Source organism: Coenobita brevimanus, chromosome 94 (genome assembly GCF_032717465.1).
Source record: "Coenobita brevimanus isolate Jiangsu-jjx chromosome 94, ASM3271746v2, whole genome shotgun sequence".
NCBI lineage: Eukaryota > Metazoa > Arthropoda > Malacostraca > Decapoda > Coenobitidae > Coenobita > Coenobita brevimanus.
In genome coordinates, this window is record NC_137047.1 from 6,410,574 (window position 1) to 6,424,657 (window position 14,084).

Below are 14,084 nucleotides of genomic sequence, written 5' to 3' on the forward strand. Positions count from 1 at the left end.
TTGGCACATCTAGAAATTATACTCAGGCCAACATCAGACTATGTATTCAGCTGAAAAGTATGTTTCCAGTCAAAGGGTTAAAGGTGCCATACCCTGCTAACATGAGTGAAAATCTTTTGAATATTTACATGGCACTGAAAAAATACAAAACCACAGGAAGAGAAGTATTGAATCCAACATATTAGCTTGGCAATCCAGTCTGGCTGTATATAACTGATGAACTGCAGCAAACATGTATGAAAATTTGTTCTCTAGTCTGGTGGTTTTTCCCCTCCCTCCTTTTTAAATACGGTATGGTTTTCAGTGACTCTGGGAGATACCACCATGGGCATGAAGTGTGGTTACAAGCTTGGTAACTAGCCACGCAATCACCACATTTAGCCAGGAAACTCAGCCACAAGTAAATAAATCCAGGCTGAAACACACACAATTTTATTTCATATCTTAGACCTTTTTTCTCCATTAATATCCAACAACTACTGGGAAGTCATTAGATGGTTTAGGCACTTACTTTTGCTACCAGTCCAGAGAAAACACCAGCTGTACATTAGCCAATCTTTATCCGAGGCTTTCTTAAGAGAACCATGGCACTGTTTGATTTTGTATATCATCATCATCTAACCCTGTGTTGCCCCATGAGAAGCATAAGAGGCCAGGGCTTGGTAAGTTTGTCCTGACATTTAAGATGAGAGTGACCAGCCTCATTCATCCCTCAGTGGCATTACATGAGCAATAAACCCCAGCCACCCTTTGGATATAAACCTGCACTGGCTCAATCCGACTGGAGTGGATTAATTACCCACTAAACCACCAGGTGCCATAATTTGGTTATACGGTTACCACCAAGCATAGTAAATGGTTTCCTGGTGTGCAGGAAACCATTTGGCTTGTCACTTAGTGTAAAGTCACCAGTAGACAGAAGGAAGAGGAAAGAATGAAAGAAAGACAGAAAAGGATGGAAGGAAAGGAGGAGGGAAGAGAGGAAAGGGCAGTCCCCGAGAGCAGCAACACATCAAGTGAGTGGATGGTGATATGGGTTTATTAAAAATAAGAAAAGGTAAAGCAAACATAATATAAATACAATATTTTATTACTTAACTTTACTGTACACTGCAGTTACTGCTTTCAGTCTTTACATTGATGTACAAATAATTATTTTAGCTTAAACAAATTTGAATTCACGGTCAGCATATGCTATTTGACCAGTTCTGCACTTCTGCTCGAACTTTTCCTGAAAAAGAAGTTCATAGGACTGTTAATAAATCATCACATATCAAAATACACCATCACCATAATTCAATTTCCCATTACAATGGAATCTCCTAAATCACGCATTTCTGAACAGTGAATTCAAAATATGCGGCAACATCATGCAAAGGTTGCAATATCAATAACTCACGATTGCAACCTCAAAAGTAAAAGTTTTCCTATGTGTTTTTGAACATCGTTATGCTATGTTTGCACAAATGGTGGTTTCTTAATAAGTAAAACTGTATAAAAATTAGATTTTCCTCTTTGTATCAGGCAGGCTAATTTTGAATCACATGAAGATCTGGGAAGAGTTGCAAGAGTATGCCAGATCAATTAAAACCAGCAGTGTTCATTTGTTCTGCTTGCAGTTTTTAACTCTGATGGAGTTTTGGTTAAATGTAAAGACTGCTGTTCTTGATATCCATAATTGTGAAAAAGTGGTTTCCATCGGGATATTATCTACGCTTACCTCCCTATGTGGATGTGGGCCAAATAAATCTTGCCTAGCAATGCTGGCTTATTTTCAGCTCCTTTTGCACAAAGTTTTGCCTCTTTAGCCTTGCTCATAGGCTCAGCAGCAACCTGGTGTGCTTTTGATCATTTTGGCATCTTCCTGACACCAAAAATTCGTAACACGGAATATCTTCAAGATACCTGGCGAAAACATGAGCTTTAACCTCAGTTAGCCCTGAGCAGTGGGGACACACAAACTTTCTTAATAAATTCTTCTATCAAAGAATATGGTAGGGGTAACAAGAGTATTCTTTCATGAGCAGTCTGCAACACAACTTACACACCCCACATAGGTTTTCTTACTGATTGTAGGTGAGTTTAGGTAGCTAAAGATGAAAACAAATAAAATGCATTTATTGGTCAAATATTCATCTGAAATCTCCTGTTAAATCATTTTATCCATCAACCAATCACGTTATCACAGCAGGTGACGAGATGTATTTTTAGATGAATCTGCAGTCGGCTACAAGAAGCACTCAAATACAGCACAATCAAACGATTAATAAGAGCAAAATGCACCAGTAAATGAACACAGCAATCCCCATTTCGCAGCGACCAACAGTTTGGTTTGTCAGCATTATAATCTGGCAAATATCTTGGTGTTTACATATGTAGAGATGAGGGTAAAATGTAGATCTTCAGTAGCTCAAACAGTCAGGTAAGAAGGATACAGTAATGTTCATTTCTATTAAATGCGTTACTAAGTTCATTTACAGGTTGTCAGAGTTCGCTGGTGATCAGTCTGATGTTGGTTTGGGGGCAAAGGGGGAAACTTCTCCAAAAAGGCAGACTCATAAGTAATTTTTCCAAAAAGATTAGTTACATCTAAATCATGAAATTCTCAAATCGCAGCATGTGCCCAGTCTCATAAGACTGTATTTTAGGAGATTCCATTTGTACTTCATGGGGATGGGCAGGATTCAGAAACATGTAAATAATAAGTTTTAAACAAAATGTACCCTGACATGGGTCAGACTTTCACTCAACAGTAAACTTTGAAATTTTTGGCTCCACCCCATAGGCTATAATTCATGTGTATCTTTATCATGTCAATTTCATGCCACAAAAGGGTACAAAGAAAACAGCAATGGATCTACAAATACTTTCAGGGCTGTTTGTTACAAATATGAATACAAAGGGTTTTCGAGTATAAGGGCTCCCCCAACCCACCAATCTTTCCACCCACAGTCATGAGGAAAAAGCAAGAAGGACTATGAATGCATTTTGCTGGGGATTGGAAATCAGATGACTTTTAATTTTGTAGTTTATAACTGTCTACCACAATCATGGGTAATGGTATTAAATGTTTAAAACTACTGAAGAAATGTTTGCATCATCTGACTGAAACATTTGCCACTAAATCTACAACCACTACCCCTGCAGTAATTTGATCAGTCAATAGTAAAGTATTTCTTTGATATCACTGATCAAATTTAGTTCTTTGAACCATTCCTTATATGGTTTATTCCTTAATCATGGTACCAGTATCACTGTACTCCCTCCGGTTTCCATTCATAGTTACAAGAACCCAACACAATACTCTGGGTGAAGGCACAAAAGGTGAGGATCATAATCTTTTATTTGAATCTGAATGTTCTGATTATCAATCAATCAATCAATCTCTTGCTCTCTCCTGCCTCTGAGCACAATTTGGTTTTAAATAATAATAATACAGTAAACTCTCAATTGTCCAGTGTAATTCAGCCGACCCTCAAGCTGGATACTGCAGAACGCTGGATACTACACAGTACCCCCAATGGGCTATCCATTCAGTGTAAAGCCGGATAATGTGTTACTATCCGTCTCAGCCCTCTATCCTATAAACTTCCCTACAATAATACCCTTGAGTAAAAGATTAAAATTAAGCATAAATTACAATACAGTACTGATACAGTACATATAGTACAGCAATACTGTGTATACTATAATCATACTGTACTCACCGTTAGCATCACTGGAAGAGATAAGTACAGATACATCCTCACTATACAAAAGTCAAAACACTAGGGCACAGAGCACTGAGGGGCCACAAGGTTAGTCACAGTACTACAGCAACAAGTGAGGCATGGCAGGCCACAGAGTAAGTCACAGCACAAGGGTTTAGCCACCATGTGGGTCACAAGAGAAGGGAGCACAGATTTGCCCTCACCGTATGGCGTCCACAGGAGACTGAGAGAGCAATGGTAGGCTCGGCGCGCCAGGCAGATTGTTTCTGTAATGCACTGTGATTGGCTGGTGCGTAACAGGGTCTGCCCCTGCGCCAACTGAGTCCTGTGTCTGAGCCTGAGGGCTGACTGCTTCTTGTTTCTGAGTCGGATATTGCATAATTTTGGCAGATGTTGCGACGAGGAATAACTGAGTTTACTGTATAGGTAGGCAGGGACACATCATACACTCACTTGATACAGCACTACCTTTAAGTAATTCAACACTGAATGGCATGCCAAAGTTTCCTATAACCAAGGAAACCATTTAAGATCACGGGTTAAGAAGAAAAGGCCTTTCCAGGAATGGGAACCGGGTGGTAACAAAGAGGAATAATTGGCTGCCAAGCACTGGGCTAGAAAAGATGTACGCGGGGCACAATCTGGTTACCTCTGCATGGGATGGTCAGTAACATGTCACGTGAAACTGGGTGAAGTCAAACGACGAGAGGTGAAGATATTTCCAATCACGGTTATTTCCTAGGTAATCCCCTTCCCCCTCCTCTAATCCAGTCACCCTCCATACCTCCACAAATTACCAGCCTGCGTATCACCACCAGTCAGCAAACAAGCCCTCTAGCCATTGTACTGTCACATCATGATAAATGATTTCTATGCACTGTGATCCCTAAATCACAAACTAAACTTAAGCACATTATGCTCACCTTGAAACAGAAACTGGACATATGCTGATGACAGAATTTAACATAAGAAATTCCACAATTTATGATGACAAGTCATGGGGACCCAAGCTCAAGGAATTTTTCATGAAAAGCAAGATGAATACATCCACTGCAATCTGGCACACTCTTCATTGGCCGAAAATACTGGTACTTATACAGTTTTCTACCTAACGAACTCACCCAAACTATGCATGAACTTGCAGTATTTAACAGTACCTTGGCAAGTCCACTCTGTTAAATATTACTTATTAGTGAACTGATGATTTGGAAAGAAATGTTGCACAACAGAATTATTGCAACTCCCTTGTTCATACATCAAGCATGGCCTGCCCACTTCTTCCTCACCTGACTGCGGTCACTCCACCCCTCACTTGCCACTCAGTTGTTCTGTAGATAACAGAATAAGTGCATAGGAACTGCATGCACACTAATTTTGTCCAACAAAATAGACTTTCATTCCTATCAGCTAATTTTTTCTTCTGTCAGTAAAAATGCATTCTAAGATGAATTTATACACTGTATAAATTCAGGCCACAAAGCAGTTGCTCCACAGTAAAGTGCATTTATATCAAGTATAAATTCATCTTAGAGTGCATTTGCAATGGCAAAGAAGATAAAATCTAGTTGTTAGAAATGAAGGGTAGATGGGGGCGCTCACCATCCACTCACTCGATGTAGTGCTGCTGTCATGTGTCTGCCCTTTCCTCTCTTCCATCCTTCTTTCCTTCCATCCTCTTCTGTCTTTCTTTCCTTCATTCTTTCCTTGTCCTTCTACCTACGGGTGACTTTACACTCCCTCTTCTGTCTTTCTTTCCTTCAGTCTTTCCTTTTCCTTCTGCCTGTGGGTGACTCTACACTAAGCAACAAGCCAAATGGTATCCTGTACACCAGGAAACCACTTACTACGCTGGGTGATAACTATATAACCAAATTTTGGCACCTGGTGGTTTAGTGGGTTATTATTGCACTCCAATCGGATTGAGCCGGTGAAGGCTTATATCCAAGGGATGGTTGGGGTCGATTGCTCATGTAATGCCACTCAGGGATGAGTGAGGCTGGTCACTCTCATCGTAAATGTCGGGACCAACTGCCTAGCCCCGGGCTCCTACACTCCTCATGGGGCAATGTAGGATTGGATGATGGACGGATGGATAGAAATGAAGGTTTGTTCTGCTGGACATAATTACTGTTCTTGCAAATCCTATGTATATATTTTATTATCTGCAAAATAGCTGAGTGACAAGTGGGGGGTTGAGTAACGGCATTCATGTGAGGAAGAAATGGGTGGGCTGTAGCTGTAAGTACAACTGAAGTGTTAGCACAGGAGTTGTAATAATTCTACTGGACAACTATGCAAACATTTCTTTAGTTTATTTTTCCATGTTTATATGAGTAAAATAATTATATTTTAAAAAATGAGCTCATCATTTGAATTTTGCACTACTGCATGACACTGCAATCACATGTGTTACGTCTATGGGGTGTATTTAAGAAGAGATAATGTTTCAAATTATGAGTAGCGAGTACTATATATACTGCAATGATACAGCCTATGAATAAGACTATATCATATATCCAGGAAAAAATTGGTAACCAGGAAGGTACATTGCCCAAGCTTCCCAGTTAAATGGGACTGTGCTGTAATATCATACTGCACCATACAGCTGTAAACTTTTCTGAATACTGTCAACCCTGATCATTCCTTTCCCCTCTTTGAAACTGCAGTATTTAAAACTAGGATTCTATTAATATGATATACAGGTAAATAATTCAGATCTTCACAACTGAGTACTACTGTAAAATCATATGTTAACTGATGGGAAATGGAACACAGTAACAGTCTTTAACAGCTGCTTACCCGGTCAGTCTTAAGCCACCAGCAATAACCAGCGAATGGAACAACTGCCAGAACGAAGCCAAGTAAGGAAGTGCGTGGTGTTGCCTTAAAATAGTCAGTACTGGTGACTTTCATGGACATGAAGCGCTGGACAGCTGGATCAAACTGCAATGTGGACAATATATTACCAGATGAGCTGTAATATAATGAAGTAAATTCATTCAAGTACCATACTCACGTTAACTTCTGTGGTTACTGACTTTTTAAAAAGTACACAATTATTTTACTATATTTACTTTATATAAGTATGACTTTGAAATAATTTTACTTCAATACATTTGAAAAGTGCTCGCTACATTAAGTAATGGAGTTTGATTGTGGCCCCTGGCCAATGACAGAGCACAGAACAGTGCAAATATGGATGGTTACTAACCACAGTCAGCTCTTCATGATTATTATATATCAATACATTTGAAAAGTGCTTGCTACATTAAGTAATGGAGTCTGTGGCCCCTGACCAATGACAGAGCAGAGAACATTGCAATTATGGATGGTTGCTAACCACAGTCAGCTCTTCATGTTTGGACTTTTTATATATCAACCGGTATATCTACTGTATATCTATATCTATATATATATCTATATCTACCTATCTATCTATATAAATAAAACCAGTTGCCATGCTTCCTTCTTACAATGTCACAGCCATCCCAAGTCTCTCACATCATCATCATTCTGACCTCTTTTCCCTCTCTATGGATGGGGTGAGGTAGGGTCCAAATTGCAAGAAAAACAGATATCAGTGAGACAGAAGAACTAATTAATGGCATCTTCAGTGTAATAGGTCACACACCTATTCATTTGCTATTCAAGCTCCAGGAATCCTGATTCTACTTCACAGGCATAATGATCGGCACCAAAAAAAAAAAAAAAAAAAAAAAAAAAAAAAAGAGAGAGAGAGAGAGAGAGAGAGAGAGAGATTCACATTACCAATCAGACTAGGTCAATCTGACAACTCACTCACTTCTGTCAGTTCACTTACCTTGACTCCAGACCTCACTTTCTCACACACTAATTTACCATATTGTTTCAATCCAGACTCATTTACAGATCCAAAACAGGTCATTAACTTTGATGAGACAGCGCAGTTTTGGTAATAAATATCCCAGAAAACATACTTAATACAGAAGACTGACTTGCGTTGAGGTTTAACCCGCTATGTGCCACAGCTGTAACATTACGGCATGCCACGTGTGTGCACAAATTGCCACAGCCGTAATATTACGGCATGCCACGTGTGAACCAATTGCCTGCAAATAGCCTGCAATGGGGGGGGGGGAGCCAGAATTCAAAAATTCAAATTTGTCAATTTGTCGCAAGATTTTTGGTAGGCATATTCCTGCACCTCTGTAGGGCTGGTACCGACGTTACGACTCACCCACACCTCCCCCAGGCTGCGACGGTAGCCGTCTCCTCAGTCTTACTCCGTGAGTGAGTGAGCATCATGTCCCACCGAGGTCTTTCCCAACATGAGATTGACGATCTCCTGATGGTCCCCATTGATGGTGCAAGAGATTCACCAGTTGATGATGATGCTGATAAAGACTATGCAAACATTTTTTTTTTTTTTTTACATAAGTAAAATACTAACTCAAAAATTAAGAACATTTACCTGATAAATGCCACTCACATGTTGTAATGTGCTCCCACACACCATTATGCTTAACCCGTACCCTCCCAGTTTTTTCAGGCCCCCTTACCCCATGAAAACCGAGTCAATTTTCGTTCCCCCCCCCCTCAAATATTCCCTTTTGGTGAGAAACTAATGAAAATCACCAAGAAAGTTGCTCCCGTCACCCCCAAGTGCTCCTATGGTGGGTCCCCCTTCACCTAAGCCAGGTGTTCTGTGGCCAGGCTGGTGCAGCTGCTCCATTTTCTACAGCAGGAAGGAGGAGGGTTAACTAATCAAAACCAACCCAAATACATATAGTTACATTTATTTGCTACAAAAGTACATATACAGCAACAATATTGTGGTATATATATAAAAGAAAAAAAAATGGGTGAAAATAACATAGGTTCATAATGGTACCATCCATAAACTGCCGATTTCTGGCACACTTGACAAGCTGATACTGTTGTTTCCACTAACCTATACTAGAGGAAGGTCTCACGCGTCTGTCTGCTGCAAATCACCCCCGAAATCTAAAAATTGTGCACGCAATGTGCTTTGCAATTGCAAATCGTATGGCATACAACGGCGGGTCCACAGCAGCTACTATGTACAGTACTGTCGTACAACGTAAGATGTTGGGAGGGTACGGGTTAAGGACATTTCCCACATCATCTATGTACCTTCCGAGAGTGTCCCTGGGTCATTTGGGATAGTTACCCAAGAAGAAAACGCCAATCTCCTACTTCAATTCACGGGGTGTCACAGGCAGGCTGAACATTTCAGTCGACAGGTGAGAATGAATCAGCCTTGAAATCAACCTTTTAGGCATCTGGAAGTACTTTTATGGTTGTTTTCCATGTTTTCTCATCATTCCCAACATAAAAAAAAAAAAAAAAAAAAAAAAAAAAAAAAAAAGGGGGGGGTTTGAAAATTGGCCAGCACCACGACTCCACGAGGGTCCCAAGTTGGCCGGTGCACAGCAGGTTAAGGCATTCAAGGACAGTCTTAACCTCCTCCTTGGTGAGAATGCAGAGGGGGTCTTGAAGCTAAAACTGCTAATGGTTTACCACTAGGAGAATCCCCAAGCACTGACGAGGTTCATGAAGAACCTTGGGGTTATTTGGAAGAGTAGCCACAAGGGCCTGACTGACCTCCACACTCTGCTGCTCATACATGGCAGGATACCTGTCTTCCCACCTGCACGACAATGTCAGTCGAAGCAACCTTGCCAATCGCTTCCTCCTGCTGGTTAACAACACCCTGAGCCACCCTGTGGATATGGTGTACCTGTGGTGTACCTGGCCCCCCCAACACAAAATTGTTTCTCCTGTTCATGGATCAGGGCATCATTGCAACATTCAAGGCCTACTACCTCTGCCACACCATGGAGCAACTGATGAGGTTGAGTAATTCCATGATGAGATTTTTGATGAAAAAAAAAATATATATATTTCTTCTGGAAAACAAACATATTTACCATATACAGTACATTTCTGTTTCCTTCTCTGACATGCACGTCATCAGCACAACAGTGCGAGCTGGCATCCGTGAAAGTTAATGATGGTTCTCAAGTATGAACACAAAATAAGCAGAAATAATCCATAACTTACTGCATAGGGGTCCTCTCAAGATAGTGGGTGTCCCAACCAACTGCTTGTGTCATATGTACAACTTCATCTAGCAAAAAATTTAATGGTCTCTGTTGGACAGTAGCCTTGTTCATCTGTCTTTTAACCAGGAAGTTTAACTTTTTATGTCATATACTGTATTTTATAAAGAAAACAATACTGTATATAGTACTGTATACAGGATATCCACATCTTAAGACAACACTGCAAGAGTTAAACATACTGTATTTCAAGTACATAACTACTGCACATGAAATGCGAATTATTGAGGCCATATTATTTACAAAAAAAAAATAATAATAATAATAAAAAAAATAATAATAATAATAAAAATCTGTAAATCTAAATTGCTTAGTTTCTTGGAAATGAACTAGATTCTGTATAATCAAAGAAGGAAGTCACTGGAGTCCACACCAGCACTTGTCGTGGTCTGGATTTGGACCCCGGTCCACTATTTGAGAACCACTGGATAAGGTTAACTTTTTCCACTCACCAAAGAAAGTATGAGATAAATATAAGAAAACAGAAAAAGAAAGGAAGACCTATGTTGTACATTTACCAGTTTTAAAACAAATGGCTTGTCGCTACAGTAAGCTGAGAGACAAATAACAAAATCCATAATGTAAACAAGTTGTAATTGAGAAAGCATAAGCCTATACATTTACTGAGGCCAGACCAGAGACCTTTACTACTAATCATATTGGAATGTGAAGCAGAGTACTCCTGACAGGCCACAATCTGGAGAGATGTCAGTAAAATTTCACCAACGGGGTGCAGTTATTCCAACCATTTTCTTGCAATCTCAAGATCTAAAGGAAAATGATCTTAGTGCAATATGCAACACAGTTGCCTGATGATTTTATAATACAAAACGTCAATAAGAAAGCCAAAATATCTCTTTTCAGGAATTTACAAAAGCCACCTGGATACCTGCAGATCATGTTTACTGAATATTTCAGCGACTGGACACGTCAGTGCATCATACTCAAATGTATGCAACTTTAAAACAAAGACAGTTTTCTCATTTCAGCCCATATGCAACTTGGAAATGAATCTAAAGTTTTCCCCTCAATGTTTTATGATTAATTTATTTTGAGAAGCCTCTCCCCTGAAATAACTGAATTACAAGCCATTTTTGGCATTTACCTACCCTGACCACATTTAACCTAAACTTGATCCTAAGCAATTTAGTCCTAACCAAAACGAATTCAAACTTTATCTTATTCCTGGGAGGGGAAAAAAAAAAAAAAAAAAGCAGGGATGGAGAGCGTCTGTTACGGTATTTTCACAGAAGCTGTGGTGAAACTGAGTTGTCAGGCAGGACCTCAGCCAATGGCTAGCGAGAGTAGATCATATGAATCTTACTGTAGTCACTAACTAGCTAGATTTAAAAATTTTATATCTCCGTTATTACCGTTTTCCACTGGAAGTGCCATTGAAGAAATGGTGTTCGCACATAAGAGGTCCAATTGTATAATGGGGGAAAGCCACAAAAATCCTAGGCCACCACTAGCAGAACTTAAACCTGCACCTCCACGTTTCCAGGATGATACAACAACCAATTATATCATAGCAGCGTCCAGTCCTCCATCTTGCCAACTGGAATGGCTACTGTCCCTGGGCAGTAGTATACCACTGCCACACATGGCTCATGAACTTTTGCCACTGTCCCTGTGAAACAACCATTACCCTAAGTGATACATAACATGCATTTCCACCAAATGTAACAGAGAGGGGATCACACGGCAAGGACTGAATAAACCTCTGCTGCTACCAGAGGAACCCGAACCCCCACCTCAACCTTTCCGAGGCAATGCGCCAACTTATTACACTACAGCGGTGCCCTTACCTCCTATCTTGTCAATCACAAGAGCTACAGACTCTGTGCTATACTGCACTTCTGTCACATATAACACAGTTTAAATAATTGGATCAATTATGGGATGAAACAAGAATACCCACACAAACAAATTAATCAAAGCTATTGGAAACCTGATGATCTACCTAACATAACTGAAGGTTTTCCCCCATAAACTTCCAATGATTCTGACCACCTACAAATGCTACTAAGCCTAACCCTGAAAGTCCTTGATGCATATCAAACCAAAACTATGTCAGTTCTAACCTAACACTGGTAACACACTTTGAGTACTGTATTTCACCAAATGTGAACATTCATTAAGAGTCTGGCAGCAAGCTTAGCTGTAGGTGGTAACTTCACTGAGGGTGGTTGTGATGTGATAATTATTTTTTATGTATTTCCGAGGTAAAATAAAAAATACCTAGTGTGTGGTAATCTATGAAACAGCAAATAACCTGTGGAAGGCCCATTTCCAAAACGTTCGGAGATTTGGAATTCTCATTCCTGTTAAAATATTAACAGATGTTTCCACAACACTGATGCGAAGGCCTCATGAGTCTCCTGCATGTGATTAGTAAACCTATATTTCTAAAAACAAATGAAAGGTCCTCCAGAAGAGGGAGCTGGAAAACTACTACTGCATAGGGTATGTATATTTACATATTGGTACCGTAAGACTTACCAAATGACCGCCTTCTCCACTGCCATGACGATGAGGATTATGTATCTGCTTTTGAAATTCCCTTTTAATGGCCTTCCGAAGCGCAGCCCTCTGCTGCACTGCATCAGGACTACCGCTATCAGCCGCCATATTGCTGCCTCTCAGCTGAGCTCCTTAGTCTCAAGAACTGTCCGCGGCAGGGATGTTCTGCCCAGCGACCCAATATATCGTACCGTAGCATGAAAATTATCGTAACTTACCCTAAAATTATCGTACAGGTAAATTTTCAATTAAAACAATGAATAAATTGTTCACTTTTAATTCATAGGTATTTTATGGTACAATGAAATTACTTATTTAACTTAGTTATGCAGGAAAAATGATTGTTCTTAAAAATATTAGCGTCTACATTTTCTACATACATGGGACTGGGAGGGGAAAGGAATTTCATGAGACAGGGTAAGCGTGGGTTACTGGGGTGTGGGCACAATGAACCGTGTGGCGGGAATACTGAGTGTTGTTAACCTGCATATAAAAAAAATCTAGGGAAGCTGGAATAGACAAAAATTATCGTATATTTTGAATGTGATATCGTACATCGTACAAGCACCCCAAATTATAGTACAAATACGATAATTATCGTACGTAGGACATCTCTGGTCCGCGGTCCGCCGCCGCCGGCCACCGGTGAGAGTCAGTAGATTCATTTCTGATCCGTCAAAATTATTGTACAGTTTTCATTTTCTATATATTCCCCTTATAACCGACAGGCTGGCAAAAATCATACATTTAAGTATTAGTGTTAATTTTCATAACTATTATATAAATAATACATTGCTAATTTCTTGTGAGTACTGCTTGACTTGTTCATAGAAAATCTGATTGACTGATCGTATTTATCTTTCCAATAAAGGGGAACTAAAACTTTACCTTACCCATTTCTGCTATTATGAGGTAAATATAACAGAGGTGACAGGTAGTGGCACCCATCATTCATTCACTTGATAGTGAATTTGCTCCTTCACCTTGTCATTTTTTTTTTCTTCTATGTCGGCATTCATCTCTTCCTATTTCTCCCAGCTTTCCTTCCTTCCTTGATTCATTTATTTATAAAAGCTACTTCCTCTCTTCCCATTTCTCCCATCATTCATTCATAAAGGCTCCAACAAGCTTGCAAAAGTGTTGGTTGAGAGAGGTGTGTGGCAAAATCCACCACCCTCTTTTGTTAATTTTATAACGAAATGTTGTATATCATTTTACATGCTGAATATGGTGTGTGGCAAGATCCACCACCTTCTTTTGTTGTATAGGCAATGTGTAACTTTCTCAACAACACATACTACCAATCAATCAAGCTTGCATGGGTCTACCTTACACAAGTAATGGCAGCTTGTGACGTCTAATTTCGTAAGGGGTGGCCACAAACAAATTGTCTCCATGTTGCCCTGCTCCAAGCTCAGTCACACCCCACTCTCTCATTTACCTCTCTCCATCTCATCCTTGGCCTTCCCCTCCCTCTCCCCATCCCTTCAGCTCACTCACATACACTTGCCTTGTCAGTCTCTTGCTCTCCATCCTCTCCACAAGGCCAAACCAACTCAATGTATTTTTCCTAACGCTTTCTGTCACATCCACATCCCCACCACAATGCTCCTTCACTTCCTCATTTGTAAGTCTATCTTTCCATGTGACTCCACACACTCCCCTCAAATAACCCATTTCCACTGCTCTCACTCTTGACTTGTGTCCCTCCAACAATGTTCAAGCTTCA

The 14,084-nt window shown here is 40.0% G+C and overlaps 1 protein-coding gene across 1 annotated transcript; it reads right to left on the reverse strand.

The window, feature by feature from the left end:
• Window positions 1-1,074: 1,074 nt before the first annotated feature.
• On the reverse strand, window positions 1,075-12,996 carry ND-B15 (NADH dehydrogenase (ubiquinone) B15 subunit). The gene is made up of 4 exons (XM_080282584.1): window positions 12,973-12,996; window positions 12,335-12,502; window positions 6,510-6,653; window positions 1,075-1,231 (listed from the first exon to the last, which is right to left on the reverse strand). Exons 2-4 carry the CDS (start codon window positions 12,461-12,463, stop codon window positions 1,163-1,165), a joined length of 342 nt encoding a protein of 113 aa, XP_080138710.1. The 5' UTR covers window positions 12,464-12,502; window positions 12,973-12,996; the 3' UTR covers window positions 1,075-1,162.
• Window positions 12,997-14,084: the final 1,088 nt, after the last annotated feature.

Coding starts and splice junctions, on each gene's coding strand:
- ND-B15 (XM_080282584.1), bottom strand. CDS start 12,463: ATGGCGGCTGATAGCGGTAGTCCTGATGCAGTGCAGCAGAGGGCTGCG. Junction 6,654..12,334: donor GTGGAGAAGGCGGTCATTTG/GTAAGTCTTACG, acceptor TCCACATTGCAG/TTTGATCCAGCTGTCCAGCG. Junction 1,232..6,509: donor GGTGGCTTAAGACTGACCGG/GTAAGCAGCTGT, acceptor CTTCTTTTTCAG/GAAAAGTTCGAGCAGAAGTG.